Source organism: Branchiostoma lanceolatum, chromosome 12 (assembly GCF_035083965.1).
Source record: "Branchiostoma lanceolatum isolate klBraLanc5 chromosome 12, klBraLanc5.hap2, whole genome shotgun sequence".
Classification (NCBI taxonomy): domain Eukaryota; kingdom Metazoa; phylum Chordata; class Leptocardii; order Amphioxiformes; family Branchiostomatidae; genus Branchiostoma; species Branchiostoma lanceolatum.
The window spans coordinates 122,511-139,070 of NC_089733.1; the positions used below are offsets into that span (position 1 = coordinate 122,511).

At 38.2% G+C, this 16,560-nt stretch overlaps 1 protein-coding gene across 1 annotated transcript in view; it reads right to left on the reverse strand.

Annotated features, from left to right (window-relative positions):
- LOC136446381 (uncharacterized) overlaps positions 1–16,560 on the reverse strand; it is a 70,098-nt gene that overhangs the window by 28,153 nt on the left and 25,385 nt on the right. Inside the window, exons 12-31 of the mRNA XM_066444729.1 lie at positions 15,552–15,710; positions 14,860–15,002; positions 14,388–14,455; positions 13,848–13,999; positions 12,080–12,246; positions 11,380–11,560; positions 11,099–11,248; positions 10,403–10,576; positions 9,664–9,823; positions 9,177–9,349; positions 8,711–8,849; positions 8,041–8,132; positions 7,468–7,600; positions 6,977–7,046; positions 4,481–4,724; positions 3,933–4,074; positions 3,674–3,757; positions 2,931–3,080; positions 2,143–2,343; positions 938–1,081 (exon numbers count right to left, since the gene is read on the reverse strand). Coding sequence (XP_066300826.1) covers positions 938–1,081; positions 2,143–2,343; positions 2,931–3,080; positions 3,674–3,757; positions 3,933–4,074; positions 4,481–4,724; positions 6,977–7,046; positions 7,468–7,600; positions 8,041–8,132; positions 8,711–8,849; positions 9,177–9,349; positions 9,664–9,823; positions 10,403–10,576; positions 11,099–11,248; positions 11,380–11,560; positions 12,080–12,246; positions 13,848–13,999; positions 14,388–14,455; positions 14,860–15,002; positions 15,552–15,710 — 2,926 coding nt within the window. The remainder of the gene's footprint in view (positions 1–937; positions 1,082–2,142; positions 2,344–2,930; positions 3,081–3,673; positions 3,758–3,932; positions 4,075–4,480; positions 4,725–6,976; positions 7,047–7,467; positions 7,601–8,040; positions 8,133–8,710; positions 8,850–9,176; positions 9,350–9,663; positions 9,824–10,402; positions 10,577–11,098; positions 11,249–11,379; positions 11,561–12,079; positions 12,247–13,847; positions 14,000–14,387; positions 14,456–14,859; positions 15,003–15,551; positions 15,711–16,560) is intronic.

Here is a 16,560-nt window from a genome sequence, read left to right on the forward strand (position 1 = left end):
ATTAAGAACCACTAACACTAAAGATTGACATCTCTCATTGTATTGTGGGATGTTCGACGCACTTGATGTGTGGCTATCCTCAAACACGGGGCATCTATTTAACGTCCTATTCGAGTAACGTTCATTGCCTACGCTAGCATATGTTCTCATTTAAAACCTAAGTAAACTAAGGGAATTCGTGTAAAATTCTTTTCTGAGGGGTACAACATCGGAACATTTTCGGGGATTTGAACCCAGGACCATTACATCGTAATCATTACTCCAAACGATGCAATGATATTTATCTTTACCTTATGTCTAAATGAAAGGAAACACCATACATGCACAATGCCTCTGATTGTTAATAAAACTTTACCTTCTGAGAGGATAAGTTTCATAAGATTGTCATTATCAATCAGGATTATGGTTTCTTGGTTATTTCTGTTAAAACTTCAATTGAAAGCACGAATCATTATTACAGGGCTCAATCCAGCGTCCGTTCCTCTGTCCCTGGAGGAAATTGTAACCATTCGTGCTACTTCACAAAAATGATATATAGAAATGTTTATTGACACAACAATAATATAAACAATCCATTGGCATTGCCTACATCCAGTTTAGCAGCACTTTTGAAAAAGTAAGATGAAGCCTGTTGAAATTGGATTCCCCCTCGGCAGCTACTGAAAAATACAACTACAGAGTATATATATATATATATATATATATATATACATATATATATATATATATATATATATACATATATATATATATATATATATATATATATCCACAGGTAAATGCCAACTAAACCCTCCTTAGACCTTCAGTCTTTGGTACAGAAATTTGCTCCGCCACACCAAGAAAACATTTAGAGCTGGAGAGAGCCGTGTAATGTAACTTGGCAGTCCTTCATTGTCAAAGATGAAGATAAATCTACAGAAACATGACGTTATACCTGAAGATCCGTTACTGTTAGCAGGAAGCTGCGCAACTTCTCCAACTGGTAGAAACACCTGCTGAAGGCCCAGCTGTTTAAGGATGATATCAACTGCAGTCTGGCTGACCTCACCCGCCAGCTTATCAACAAAATCATCAATTGCTGAAGACATAAAGTATAATTATGTCATTATCAAAATTAAAACCCATAACATTTGGGCCACACCAATACCATTTTTTTAATTCGATTTAGAATATTATGCTGAATTGTTATATCAAAATGAAAAGGGCGTCCCGGGGGAGTCTAAGGTTGCTTCACACAGTTGAATAAAGTCAAGTTCAAGTTTTCTCATAAGTCAAAAGTGCTGATTAGTACCAACTACATGGATGTTTTTTCTTCAACATGTTAAAGATGTAATATTAAAATAATGTGATCTTTATTCTCAATGATGCATGATGATCATAATATTTGTGAATACTGATAGTGTAATTCACACTTTAAAGAAGTGAACTTTTATTTTGTTAGTATAAATCATTGCAATTCCACAAAAGATGATAGAAATTACATCATCTGCATTAACTTTCTTTTTTTGCTTTAGCTACGATGTACATTTTTTTTATCCGCCACGATAAAACGTACGTCGACTTTTCAAGAGAATGACATCGCAGAGCGTCGTGTGACGGAAAATATAAGTGAAAGGAGTAAAAATGTTCAAAATTTTGCCATCGTCGTACGATTTTCTTCCCCACACACACACAAGGGCTTAACTACGGCCATTTTATCTACTGCTGACGTAACAAATGCATACAATTCGACCGTGTTCTTATAATTTCAGTTTTTCAAGATAATACTGATGTTGATGAAAACTGTAGCTATCAGAACACAGTTGCCCTCAGAGAAAAGCGGGCTCATAGCAGAGCCTCCTTTCGAGGCTAGATGTTCCACGTGACAGATCCAGCATCATGCGCTGGTGAATAAATCACAGCCTGGTATTCAACAGCTAGATCCACATTTCGTCGGTTAAACAAGCATGAAAGTGGCCAAACAGCACGAAAGGTGCTAATAGATATTATGCACTAGTACAGTGGTATATACATGTATATTACTCAAAGTGGAGTAGTGAAAATACTGAAAGCCTACTTTTTGAAAAATAGATTAGCAAATTTCTGAACCATATTACATATCAATATTTCTGCAAATAATAGATTAAAAAAGAATCTTACATGGCACAGTGAGACTGGCATTGGCATTGCAGATTGGGATGGGTAGAACCAAGTCATCAAAGATGTCCACTTCCAGAAAACAGTCACCATCATGGCAAGCTTTCAAACCAAGGTCAATGATGAAGTTCAGGTGGTCCGCATCTCGATCGATGGTCAGGAGAATGTTGATGCCTTCAGAAAGCTTGATTTCCTGTCTGCCTCCTGTTTTCATATCAATTAATCATTATCATTATCATCATCATCATCATCATCATCGTCGTCGTCGTCGTCGTCGTCGTCGTCGTCGTCGTCGTCGTCGTCGTCGTCGTCGTCGTCGTCGTCGTCGTCGTCGTCGTCGTCGTCGTCATCGTCATCATCATCATCATCATCATCATCATCATCATCATCATCATCATATCAATCAAAGTGTATTGCCATCAGGTAGCACATTTGAAACAGACGTTACTTGTAGCACACATACAGAGGATATTAAAAAAAATCTATTCCGAAATAATAGCACTATGGGGACTCGCTATATGTATCTAGCTTTTGTCATGATTAAGAACATGACAGTTCTCACCATGTTCTGAAATAATAATTCAGATATCACTTCAACGCTGTCAATAAGAATAAAAGACAATTGTGATATTACATCGTTCCACAACAACATTCTAGACCTCTGCTGTAATGAAAGTGGAAAAGTATCAACTTTTCTTACTAATGTAACAAATGTAGATTTTAATCAACTGACTTAGATTACACTAGATCACATGAAAGCACAGGACGATGTACCGAATACTTATACTTACCCCAAGGATAGTTGAAGATTAGTTTCCGATACTCCAACGTCTCGAAACCTGCCATAATCTCAAATTCACAAACGTCCAGTTTGACAAATGCACGGAAGGCTTTAGTGAAGTCCAATGCTGGAATGCTGACTTCAACACAGCAATTGATGCCTATTGGAACGTAACATGCAATCAGAGTGTAAACTATCAGGAACATACAGAGATGAGTTGAGATATAGACTCAGTTGTGTTTAGGACATATTGCATTCTTCTTTCTTCTGCGCAAAAAGTAGCAGAGTTTATTTGTGTGACTTGAATGAGCAGCCACTGAAATGTTGCTAGGTAAGAACAATTTGGTTGTGTAAAAGTCCTACACTCAGGGCTAGAAATGTTTTTTTCTGCATACCTGCACTGCAATGGTGCGTGTGATATGAAAATATAACAGATGTACAGTTCCCTCTAGCATACTATTGTTGGTAATTGCAAGATGCCTTCTATTGTCTCTAGCATATTTTGTTAACAAGTGGAGGATGTCATCGCTAGATCGTAAGTCGTGGGAAAAGTCGTTAACTGGGCATGCATGGAATCTATATCAAATTTCCTGTTTCATATTCTAAATTCTAAAATCGGATACAGCAATACATGTATGGTATTAATGCGCCCCCTTGACGTATAGCCAAAATACTTGAATGTGTTCATATTTTGTCTTTATTACACAGTGCTATAAATAACTGTTGAAATTTTGAAAACTAGGCAAAGCATACCTAGACAAGTGTCCTCCAAAGAGCAGTAGATATGGTCGGAAAGAGACTCCGGTACCACGGGCAGTTCTGCTCCAAAACGACAACCTTGCAAATGGCAAAAAAGAAATATTGAACCACTTCCTGCTCTACACCTTGTAGTATACAGTTTATTATTATTCCTAGATAATTAAGTTAATATTATAAAGAAAGGCGCGGTACAAATGCTAGATTTTATAGAAAATGATATATCATACATAGAGAAAAAAAAACTTGCACTGACTTCTGTCAGCTGCTTCATATCTTGCCAGCAGTGTTGCAGAATCGCCAGTAGTACTGAGCCCTTGTTTCTGAAGCCGACTCACAAGCTGTGCATCTGTCAGCCGCCTTGGGAAAGGACATGGTTCCGTATTGTCCAAGACATCCTGTACAACAACAAGCCATTCTTTGAACGCAAGTAAACCCGTCATAATTTCCATCCGTTAACACAAGTCACAGATATTCATTTTTATTGTCTCTCTGGATTTTAGCGAAAACAAAACGAAGTAGAGAAGCATGAAACTTTCTGTAAATCACGCTTTATTGTGCTCTATTGTATCAGGATCCGTGTGTGATATGAGGAAATGCTCAACGTAGTGAGAGAAATTTAAGGTGATCTGAATGGGAATCTTCTTAATAATCGTAAAAACAAAGCCTGTGTACACTTTTTGCACATTTTCCAAGGAGTCTACTACACAATACTTTGTCAATTTGACTTCATGTGATGCTACTAAAGAAAAGGAAACTTTTGAATACAAAGAAAATAGATTTTTAATTGGTGCCTAAACTTACAGCTGGCAGTCCAAGCCAAGCCAATGCCTGCTGACCAATATGTCTCATGCTTTGGGTCACAACATTCTGGAGCTGGGACTCCCAGTCTATGTCAGGCCACACCCACGTCCCGTTGGGTAACTTCTCGGGAATGGGAAGCAGGGCGTGGTTCAACAGGGTGAAGAACTCTAGACACTCCTCCCCGCACAAACCAACACGCAGGGTCAGGAAGAAGTGTGTCGGCTTCTCGTACTCCAGAACGAACCTGGGGTATCAATCCATAATTAATAGATTCATCAGATTGGTAGATTATTACAATTTGGCATAGCATATCATAGCATAGCATTGCATGATATTCGGATGAGAGGCAGTTTATGCCTATGTGATCCGCGTTTTAAGCTATAGTGTTCAGATGAGTTGGTTACGTCTGAGGCAAACCAGGACCTGTTTTGATTATTGGCAATAGTTTTTGTGCTACAATCCTATTAATGCAAGTCATTTTGCTCGTGCAAAAAAATCATATACATGCAAGTGGAGGTTGTCACTTTAAAAGATTCAACTTGAGCCAATAAGTCGAAAAAGAGGACAGTATACACAAACAATCACATGTGTCAAATGTAACCTTGCAGAATGTATTTCACTATCAATATCATGATAAACAAGAGCCTTTAAAAAAAGCTGGCGTTTCGGCTACGTTTATGAGTGTGAATTGTCTTTTCCCTTTACTTGAAGTAAAATCTGCCAGAGGAAGTCACTCAAGGGCTGTTCAGTCTATAAGAAAAATTGTCATTTTGGGAAATGAGTACTGTTTTAATAGAGAAAGGCAGATTGGGGAAAGCAATTTTGAAGTTACGTCACTTAACTTAAGTGCTTTTGAAAAAGCTGGTCTTGGCCTACAACTTGTACTTATTTGTAAAATGTATAATAGGCTCATTATAAAAGCTATCAATGTAATTATGTACATGGCACGCAATAAAACATAAAATTTGAAAAAGCACCATTGAATCATCAGCACTATGGTAATTAAGTGAAATAGAAGTTCATAACAGCTAAGGTTCTATCTAAAATGACTACCAAATGTCAAACAAATCAACAGCTACCTCATCCGTATTATTCTGGTTTCCGCATTTACAACATTTCTTCCTTATTTTCCTGGGTAATTTTGCTAAAATTCATGAAAATTCCCATAGTTTTGTGCCGAGCGGCGCCACTTTCCACGTCCGTGTTGTCTGAATGAAGTCGATACTGAACAATGGAGCATTTGCTACTGTAACAAAGAATCGCTGTTTTGCAAACAACATCAAGAGCCTCTGTTTACATCGGGGATAGAAGTTTAGTGGCGAGTGTTTTGCAAGAATCATCTTACCGCGCATAGGAGCCGCTGCACGGTATTTTCCATTACAATGAACAGAAAAATTCGAATGCCGGGTTTGGAATCTATGAAGTCCTGTTCATAAGACAAAGGCCTTGTATATATTAAATGAATATTTAAAAATAACAAATATAAAATATTTCTTTATTTATTAATGAAAAAATGATATTCATAAATATGATATTGATAGATTAATATAATATCAATATATATATTTTTGATATTCAATATCTTAAAAGAAAAAAAAAATCCATGCACGGACACGAACCCGGATCTTATGGGTCCGAAGTGCTTCGCGTTGCCAGATGGGCCAAGCTGCGGTACGTAACCCGTCACTCTGTACGTAATGCTATAACCTCACTATATGGTATCATTTATGCCGATTTTTGTTCGTTTTCTTGACGAAATCATTTTTTTTCTTCTGCAATCTCGTGGAATAGATGTAATATGGTCATTTTTCAGGATATCAAAGTCCGAAATCCCAATGCAATGATATTTCCGAACAGTTGTAGCAGTTACATGCGGTCGCCCTCCTGTGTGTCATGCAAATGTAGCCTGCCTGCCTTTTCGTGCTCCCTTGCCATATAAGGCAACGGCTATACAAGGATTTGGGAACGTATTGCCATATAAGGTCTTCTGGTGTGCGACACAGTGTTGAACCAAGCTTCCCTGGTTCCTGCCTGCCTGCAAGGTAAAAGCCAGGACATTGCGTTCCGGCGCGAAGGCGCCGAAACGCAAAAAAAATAATAAAATGATAACTCATTCCATTGTTATCCAACCGTCCATGCCATGTAATGGATATAATTGATAATTTTCTATAATGATTAATATTGATATGCAAAAGGTGTGACACCTGGTCCTATATGTATCACAACCAGTAGCGGAATACTTCTGATGCTGGTGTGTATTATATAATTCTTCAAGTAATCGCGATGGCGTTACGGTAAGACAGGGGTAGGCAAATTACAGGCGGTAGGACAATCTGCTAATTTAAATGTTAACCAATCGTCTGATCTGCTAACGTAAGATCAGCGCCCACATCATATGGGCCTACCTGTCTGCGCGCGAACACCTAACACCCCGGATGTAAACAAATACAGCGATCACTCGTACTTAATGACTATACCGGTTGGACAAAAACATACCTAAGCCTCAGATCCATATCAACACCAACAAACCCGAAGGAGATTCCAGTGTCCAGTTCCATTTCTACATCTGCAAAATAAGACAGAGAAAGTAAGCTTAGAATATATATTCAAAAGACACCAGTAACATAAGAATCATCATGTCACCTTGCTGCTTTACACATTAGCAGTAAAATTGTAACTCTGTTTTCTGTTACTTACAACAGAATCCGGCGGAGAATGTTGAATATTTTATACAAAATGAATGGTGGCACTTCAACGAATGAGAGTGGGAAGATGGAAAAGCCTGTAACGAAACGAACATTTAAGGAATAGCTATGAAGGTAACCCAAAATATGTTTTCGTAATACAACTTTCGTGCTAAAATGTCTAACAAAGCCTATTTGGCACCGTGACTGTTATTATCACAATATTACATTGTTTGGCTTCCCTATAAAGATATGCCCTACTCTTTCGAGTGGCTGTCAACACACAGATATGTGTACTTGTACCCCATATTCCATCAGCGGCTTTGTACTCATAGGTCCATGGGTCCAGCCCGGCAGTCTCTATTCCCATCTTGAAGGTAAACTCTTCTATGTCAAACCTGGCGTAGGCCTTGATAGACTTTCTGAACTTCCACACCTTACGAACAGACAAGGCAGTCAAAAGTAAAGCAAAGTCGATATAAAAGGACCTGTAAAGGACCACCAACCATTAAAAGTGCAGTGCTGCTCAGCATTTATTCTACTTATCATTTCATTGGTCATATCAATATTCTAAAACACTAAAAGCGATTTAAAGAGCACTGGCTAATGTGTCAGACGAAAAAAGAAACAAGTTCAGCATATATGAAAACCATATTTTAGAATCAAAACATTATAGATTTAGTATCTTTTTACATTGCATGGTTCTCAATTCAAATACCTTGGTTATGCAAATCAGTACGATCAACATCAATTAAATACATTCCATACAATACGTGATATTCGGAAAGCATAATGCCATATATAACATGATTAGCACTACTCCCTTAGTTTGTTAGTAGTTTTCATTAGCCTTCTGTAAGTAGGTCATTTTCTTACCTGGAGGTCTACACAACAGGAAACTCCCAAGCACAAATCATCCACCGTACAGTATACATTATCTGGCAACGATAAGGTCAGGAATGGGCAGCCTGGGGCAGGAAAGAGAACGACGAAAAGGCCTCAAATCATTTGAACCACCAATCTAGTCATAAAAAAGTTCCATAAAAAGCTTAAAAGACATACTAAAGCATTTAAGTTCGCGTGGTTTTTATTTCGCGCTAAGACGAAAATGGAGTATTTGTGGTGGTTAGTTCGCGGCAGCGCTATAGTCACATACTGCTACAGAATTGGACAAAATGTTTACGGTGGTTTTAAGTTTGCTGTGAAACGGTCGCCGCAGAAACCGCGAACATAAAACCACCGCGAATATTTCTGCATTTACATTTATTCATGTACGACATCCATTGACAAAGGCTAAAAGTAGAGTACGAGTATGAACGTCGAGTCTCTTTTAACTTGCGTTCAAAAAGTTTAGATAGTTTAAAGACAGTTATCATCTAATGAGGGAGGAATGAGTAAAACTTAAAACAACATTTGCCAAGGCTTAGCTTTTCAGCTGCCGACATTTGACACCTCATACATTGGACTAAAGACTCAATGTTACCTAAGGGTTACTTAGAAACACTGTTTCAAACTTTGACATCAATTCTTAGCAATTCTTTTGTACCTTGGTCGACTTGTTTCATGCGAGTGATGAGCTGTTCCCGAGATCCTGTAGTCTCACTGCCACGCAGCTCCAGCTCGGCCCTCAGCTGGTCGTCTGTCTTTGTTTCAGGACGGGAACATGGCTTACTCTCAATCAGGGCCTAAACAGATACAAGAGAATATCAAAATATCACTGATGATTTAATATCTGTAATACTACATAGCTTCATCAGGGTGGTTTATGTCATTTTAAGGTAACGTAATAATTGCGACATAATGCCATGGCAGTTAGAGGGCCAAATCCAAACTACTAGTGCTAGTCCATATGAAGGCATTTGACAACTTGGCAGGCCCCTTCCGATTACCTAGTAGTGTCTTGCAATTGATTTTTAAAGACTCATTTAAAAAATGTCAACCATGCTCTGCAGTTTTATATCAACCTGACTGGTGCCTCTGGCATTCATCATTCATGTTGTCGTCTTGGTTACCTGAACACTCTCAATGACTTTAATAAGTGCCTCTCTCGTGTCATCCATGCCTACAGCCTGTAGGAAGTCCAGGATGTTGCAGATTTTGAGCTTAGTCATGGAGAAACCACCGCCTGCGGGGCCTGAACTGTCAATGGCGGGGATGCCCAGAGTGGTCAGCAGGTCCTCACCATCTGCATAGAACGGAAATGAGATGCATACAGGACAGTTCCGTACAGGCTATAGTGTACAACAGGAACAGTAGAGATTAGTATGGTTAACAATCATTTTGAAATGTTATTGCATCAGAAAACTAGATTTCAACGAAGCCATACCTATTTCCAAGAAACATAGAAATCACCTACATTTTATGATACATGACTGATTACTTTCCAACTTATTACACCTAAATCTTTGCGACAAACCCACAGACTGACTTGCATATTTCATTCAAGGTAAGAAGAATGACAGGTGACTCTAAAATTCTAGATCTCTAAAAAAATCTTACTTGAAGAAACTGAAATAGAAATTCCCCGTTTCTTTCTTTTTGTCTTCTCTGGCATCTGTAAATTAGACGTGTCAGGTTCCGTGACGGTCCTCTCAGGCGATGTGTCTTCATTTTTCTGCCCACCAAGACCAACGATGTAGCCTGCCTTGATGGTCTGAAACTGTAGAAGATTTGCTTCCGTCATTTACAAGAGGTAATTTTATGCGCACGGCAGATCTGGCAGACAATATTGTACAAAGCTGACATATATTGTAGAGACTATAGGCTAATATTGTGGAGCCTTAATAATAAGCTTCATTGTATGTACACGGAAACCACAAATTTTCATGAATATCGATTGACTACCCCTGCACGACAAACTGTACGTTTACCATTGAATAACGGACTGACTAACTATAATTTCTGTGTAAACGATAATAGACGTCAAAGGTTTGTAGTCCTTTTTGTGTCTAAAGCAGAAAATGCCTAGTCATGAGAACGATTGTCAAAATTTCCACTTGTGCAACAGCAGTTGTAAGAGCGTCCAGGTTTTAGAAGCTAATATAACTGAACTTAAAAAGATTTCGTGAAGTAGCTCATTACTTACTCATTAGGTGTCACTCACTAGGTCGAATGAGTAAACATTTGTTATGAAAAAGGGAAGCTGTTCTCCGGTAATTCAAAAAAAAGTACACTTGTATAGCTTTGTTATTCAGCTATCTAATTTTTTTCTGTTTTTTACTTGAAATGTAAGCTGTACCTTGTACACCAACTTGTAGTCATCACAATGTTGTATCCACTGAGGAAGGTTTATGAACCGTGGTTCCAGGAACTTGCTTATATCCACAAAAATGTTGTCTTTCTCCACTGAAAAGTGGATGTGGTTGGAGCAACTTGACCGTGCGGCTTTTCCGATCTCATCTCCAGCCAGTACCTACAGGTAGACACAAAACTATAATCATAACCAGATACATTGTAAGTGACACTGGCCATAGTGAGTACAGTGCTACTTTCTTAAAGTATCATCATCCCTGACACTCTTGTCCCTATTTTATTTTAATAACAAGTGTTGGACAACATTTGAAATACCCCCCCCCCAAAAAAAACATGAACGTTTAGATGGGGTTATATGTTGAAAAAATGCATTAAAAAACAAAAAAATCAAGATCGCCAATCCAAGATGGTGGATCCCAAAGAATACCTAAATACATGTGACGTGATTCTATAATGTCCTTTTGACGTCGATGTGATAGCCATTAACAAGAGAAGACTTTTGCATTCTTTGGTGCCAATAAGATTCTCCGTCCCAGGAATCCCCAAAAAAAACAATGTGGATAGGGTTAAGCTAAAATTAAAAACAATACTCTTACTCCAAAATGGTAAGTAATTAACTTATCAATCAGCGTCTGCATAAAATAGATGGTCCAAAAAGTTGCACAGTCACCAGGAGACTTACACTGACTTGTTCTGCATTCTTAAACACTGTAGAATCCAAGTCCACGTTTTCTACATATGCTGTCATCCCATTCATGGAAGATTCCGTACAGTTGATGCCAACAGCCTTGTCGTTTAGCTTCCACATGTTGCCAGAGAATGGTGATACAATCTGAAAAAAAAGGTTTAAATATACAAAACATTGGTGGTTAGACATGCGTAGCGGACTAACCATGGAAACACCTACATACAAACAGACAGAAATGAACATCATGTGTCACATATTATAATCACAGTAATTACCAGATTGCCAATATCTGCATCCAGGTCCACTCCCATACGTCCTTCGTACTTCCCTCTGTTGTCTGTGGGATAAAAGCCGTCCTCGCCACACCCGTTACCACTCAGCCGAATCTTGCGGGGGAACTTTAGGTGAGCCTTAGGTCCAAATAGTCGCTCCTGTATAGCTTTGACCTTACTGTACCTGGTCATTAAAGAAACATGATATTGTGGAAAATATCACCGTCATTGAAAATGATGGAAGAGAGTGCATTTGGATAGTTTGTTGGAAATGAAGTATTGTACACATTTGATACCAGATAATGTATTTGGAACCAATGCGTCATAGTAGTCTGTTTGTCAACAACTTTGCAAACCATCTACCAAAAGTATATTTACAGTACTATAATCTAAACCTTTCAAAAGGGTATCAGAGTAATCAGTAGCCGTTCATCATGAATGTTTTATGCTGGCAGAAATGGTAGCTGTGCTGGTTTTGGTAGCATTAGATACTTCCATTTCTATATAGAGGCATCCTTCTTTAACTGCCTTGTAAATACAAGACTGTTGTATCAATTTTATTGTGGAATTTGTGGCCGTGGAATATATTTCTTTCGGATGACTCAATAAGTTACTTGCTGAAAATTAGAGTTTATAAAAAAGGTAAAATCTGATTGTTGAACGCAAAAATTTAAAATATATTTCAAAATCAAATGTTACTCACATTTCAAACAGCAGTGCATACCCCTCTTTGACACTGTTGATGGTATCCTCCACTAGAGTGAACATTTCCTGCACCTCACTGACGAGGGTCAGCAGTGGCGCGATGGGTTCCCTCAGACTGTTTAACACATCTCCCAGCTGACTCATCATATAACGCTTCAGTTCAGACTGATAGAAAAGATACAAAAGGGACAACATTCATCATTGTGTATTCCGTATTGCCCGAAGTACAAGCATGACGGCGCGTCAGAGCGCCTAAAGGAATATGCAGTGACAACTTGACATTGAGATCATTTTATGTCATACCCAACCGAGAAAACACACATTTCAATGCAGAATTCACTAGAAGTTGAAAAAGTTGTTGTCCTCAATGATCAAGCACAGCACTATAAGGGTTTAGGAACGTCAATTCCGATTATCGAATGGATATTCGAGTTCTCGACGGGGCGCAAAGCTCGTTTGAAATACTCCATGGAAGCCTGTTTGGTTTAAAGCCCCACTATTTTGAAAGATATTGGCGCTAATATCGAAAATATTATTGTGAGCAGATCTTAATGCATATGACATGGACAACCACTTTTCAGCATATTGGCATCATTAATTTGTCTATTTCTGGCATGTCTGGTGTTTGTGACCTGTGCAAAAACAAGCCGCAAAAGGTCACCTTAACGTAGACCCTCCTTTTGTAAACTACCTGTACACTAGCAGGTTCTTAATTTCTTACTGAATCGACACTTCAGTGAATCTAGATAACAGCTGATGTAATGAAGATCTTCTTAGAAAACACTCAAATCTTTTCGCATGACGATAGAATATAATGATGAATTTAGCCAAGTTTGTAGGGCATTGGTAAAGTGGCTTTTCTCCCCCTTCAAAACTCCAAGAACTATGGTAAGGAGGTTTTGCAGAAACTGTAGTGAACTGTAAACAAGCACCCCACTGGGCAGTTGGGCTGATTTGGGTTATTTGGTTTATTTCGATACCCTTTAGTCGAATTACGACTAATCTTCCAGGGTTCAACACAGAAAATATACAAACACAGACATATATACAGTGCAAGATTAAAAGGACATATATACATACTCATAACATATACTGCAGATTGCAAACTTAACTTACGAATAATTGGTGAAAAACTGCTAGATGGCCTTCTTGAAGTGATATGGGACTGTCAATGATTTGATGTTAGATGGTAATGTATTCCAAAGATTCATGGCTCGGTAGAGAAAGGTTCGCTTTTGACTGTTAGTTTTTGGTTTAGGTAGTTTGAAACTGTGGGAGCTGGATAATCTGGTAGTGTATGTGTGGGTAGAATGGACGGGGACAATGGAACTTCTTGATAAGCCATGTGTGGCCCACACTGCCCCAACTGCCCACTGGCCTTGTGTTATTTGAATGATTATTTGTAGTTTATGTGCTGTGTATTGTTTTGTGTGTGGGTCACGACACCAGCAACAGCTGACTGTGGCCCAGGTGTATTGTACTGTTTGCAATTTCAATAAATCAAATCAAATATCACAGTTTTGAAACATGTTTGTATGGTGCAATGATGTTGTAGCTCACCTTCCTGAATACTGGCATGCAATTCTACAATGTCTGTTCAACGTATTATGTGACGACATGGTAGGAAAATCGACATTCTGTATAGACCCAATCCTACATAGTGGGGCTTTTAGGAGGAGCCTGTCAAAAACCGTACAGACTGATTCAAAACACCTGTATAGTTTCTTAATTTACATTCATATGAAATTACACCCCATGAAATTTACCTCGCTCTTTCCTAAGACATGTTTAACAGGGTCCTGAGTGATCTCAGCCACCCAGGCCTGTCCTATAGCCTCGCTGGCCTCCAGTGCTGTGGTGACGTTGTCCATCACTTCAGTTGCAAGTCCGCTGAGGTCAAACCAATATGGCCAGTCACCTGGAAAAAATAGTAAAGAATTCTGATATACATGATGGTAATAAATGATAGAACTGAAATAGGGGAAACTATATTTTATTAATATCTTTTTACAAAAATGGAATGTCTCATTGATAACACATTGCGACATGGAATGTCGACTTTTATAATTCCGCTGAATACCCTTTGACCGCCATATTTCATAAACGTTAAATTCAAAGAGGCGACTGATAATGTAGCACAATTATTATCCCTAAGATAGGGACGGTTCAGCCATGCATGTACTGCATCATTCTTGATAAGGACTAAATACGACATTTTATACGTGGCGGCCTGGTTATACCGCGTACCAAATTTACACGAAAAATTTACGTTGAAGCTGTAGAAAGGCATTGCTGCAATGACTTACCATTCGGATACACATAACCCATTATCTCATTCTTCCTCTCTATCAGCTTGGTTACAGCTTGGATCAACCTGAAAGAAGCCAACATGATCTGTGTCAAATGCGATGTACGTGGCTTGTCAAATGTGTTCGCTCGTTTCCTGAGGCAGTAAGTTTCGTTGCATTTTCAGTAGCAGGGTATATCTTTTAAGGGAGGGGTTGCTAGCACTATCCTTTAATGTGATTGAGGTAGCACATCGAACAACGGTGTAAAAAGTGCTGTTGGTCACCTACAAGTCATTGTCATCTTTAACAACTCTGAACATTTAGACGTCATAGATTCAGCATTTATTTGGGTGCGGTAAGTTCATTTTAAAGTTTGTAAAAAAAAAAACGTTATTAGGTTGCCTGAGGCCGTAATCCGTAAAATGTAACATTTGTTTTCAACAGATATATGCAGCAAAGCAGCCTGAAGGAGAATGAAATGTAAAGATACCTGAAAGCACTTTTGAACATGTCGCTTAGTGCACCCTTGGGGTTGCTAAACACATCGTTCAGGGCCTCTATCATAGTGGTAATGGAGCCCCAGATCTGCTCAGCTGCCCAGGGTAAGTCCACTTTGATACCCATGTTCACTGCCTGTCATTTGGCAAAACAGAGTCATAGGTTAACGAATGAACCGTGTAATCTATTATTGTCGTTCAAAATATTACCTATTTATCTACATTTGGATCTAATATGAACAGCGGTCATTATATGACGACTCTATGTATTGTGAACACATTAGAAAGGCGTCACCTTTAATTAATTTAACGTCATTCATTTCATGGCAGTAGCGACACAAAACCGGATCCTTTGGAGAGAGAAATCCGCCGCCAAATCGACCTATGCAACTGCGTCGTTGGAGGATCTAAGGCCTAAGGTAAGGTTATTCCTTAAACGCTGTACATTACTTTTTTGTTCAATTACTATGTCACAACAGTGAGATTGTCTGCATTGCAATTTCAATGGAAACACATGCAGGGCATTCGAAAGCAATCAATATCATTTGATATCACCATCTTTTTTAAATATTGCAGCATCAATAAAATAATATAAGAAGCAAATTTGAAACCTGAAGAAAGGTTTTTAGTGTAAAACAATTATATCAGTAGCTTTCAAATATATAATTGAAGATAATTTTCCTACATTATAGAAGCCCAGAATGTCACTCTTGATTTGGTGGTATGTGTCTATGACCCCCATCACCATCTGTATGATGGGCTGGGCAGGTTCAGGCCAGTCTTCTGAGTTAAACTGCGCAAGTGTTCGAAGTGCGTTTTCCACAGCATTACGCAATTTGAAAGCCTGAAAAACACACAAAATGAATGCCAAAAGGTTTCACCGTCATTGAAAAATAGAGTGCTTTATTGACCAAAAATTATAAGCCTAAAGACCATAAATCATGTAAACTACTATATTGTCTAGGGGAATGAGTGTGGACATGTGCATTTTGCGGGCATATGCCTTACGTACGGATTTGAGGGTATATCACATGACTAGGTTAAGGGTATAGAGAATAATGATAGAGTCCATTCCAAGTCACCACACGGGTTTTTAAATGATATTTGTAATTAGTTTGAATTGATTTGAATAAAAGAATATCTAAGTCACAAAAAATATTAATTTTTCAAAAACATTTAATATGAAAATTTTAATTCATTTGAATCCAATTAGATGTTTTAGAAATATTTTGAAACAGACTGCACACAAAAATCTTTGTTTATAATAATTTGCAAACATCTATATGATTTTTCTAAAATTCGAAAAATTGAGTAATGTTTACAAGTAGTGGATTAGGGTAATTGCCCCCATAAAAGTAGGTGCTAATCCAGCCCTATTGTCTGCCTCTGTGTATTTTTAGATGTCACTGCTGGACATTGTTAGGTCCTTTGTTCAAGCCATCTATGCATGGTGCCAAAGCATAATTCGCAAAGATGTGTGAATTGCTTTCCTCACAGCCCACTGACCCAGTTAGAAATAATTGTAAAAAATGGTAAAAAATGGTAGAATGCTCTAACCATTATTTAGAAACTATTAGAAATATCATATTCCACACATTAATATTTCCAAAGTTTTACACATTCAGGCAAATGATTATAAAGTAGAAATGACATTCGCAATATTTCCAAAGTATGAAATCTCCTGGACAAATAAT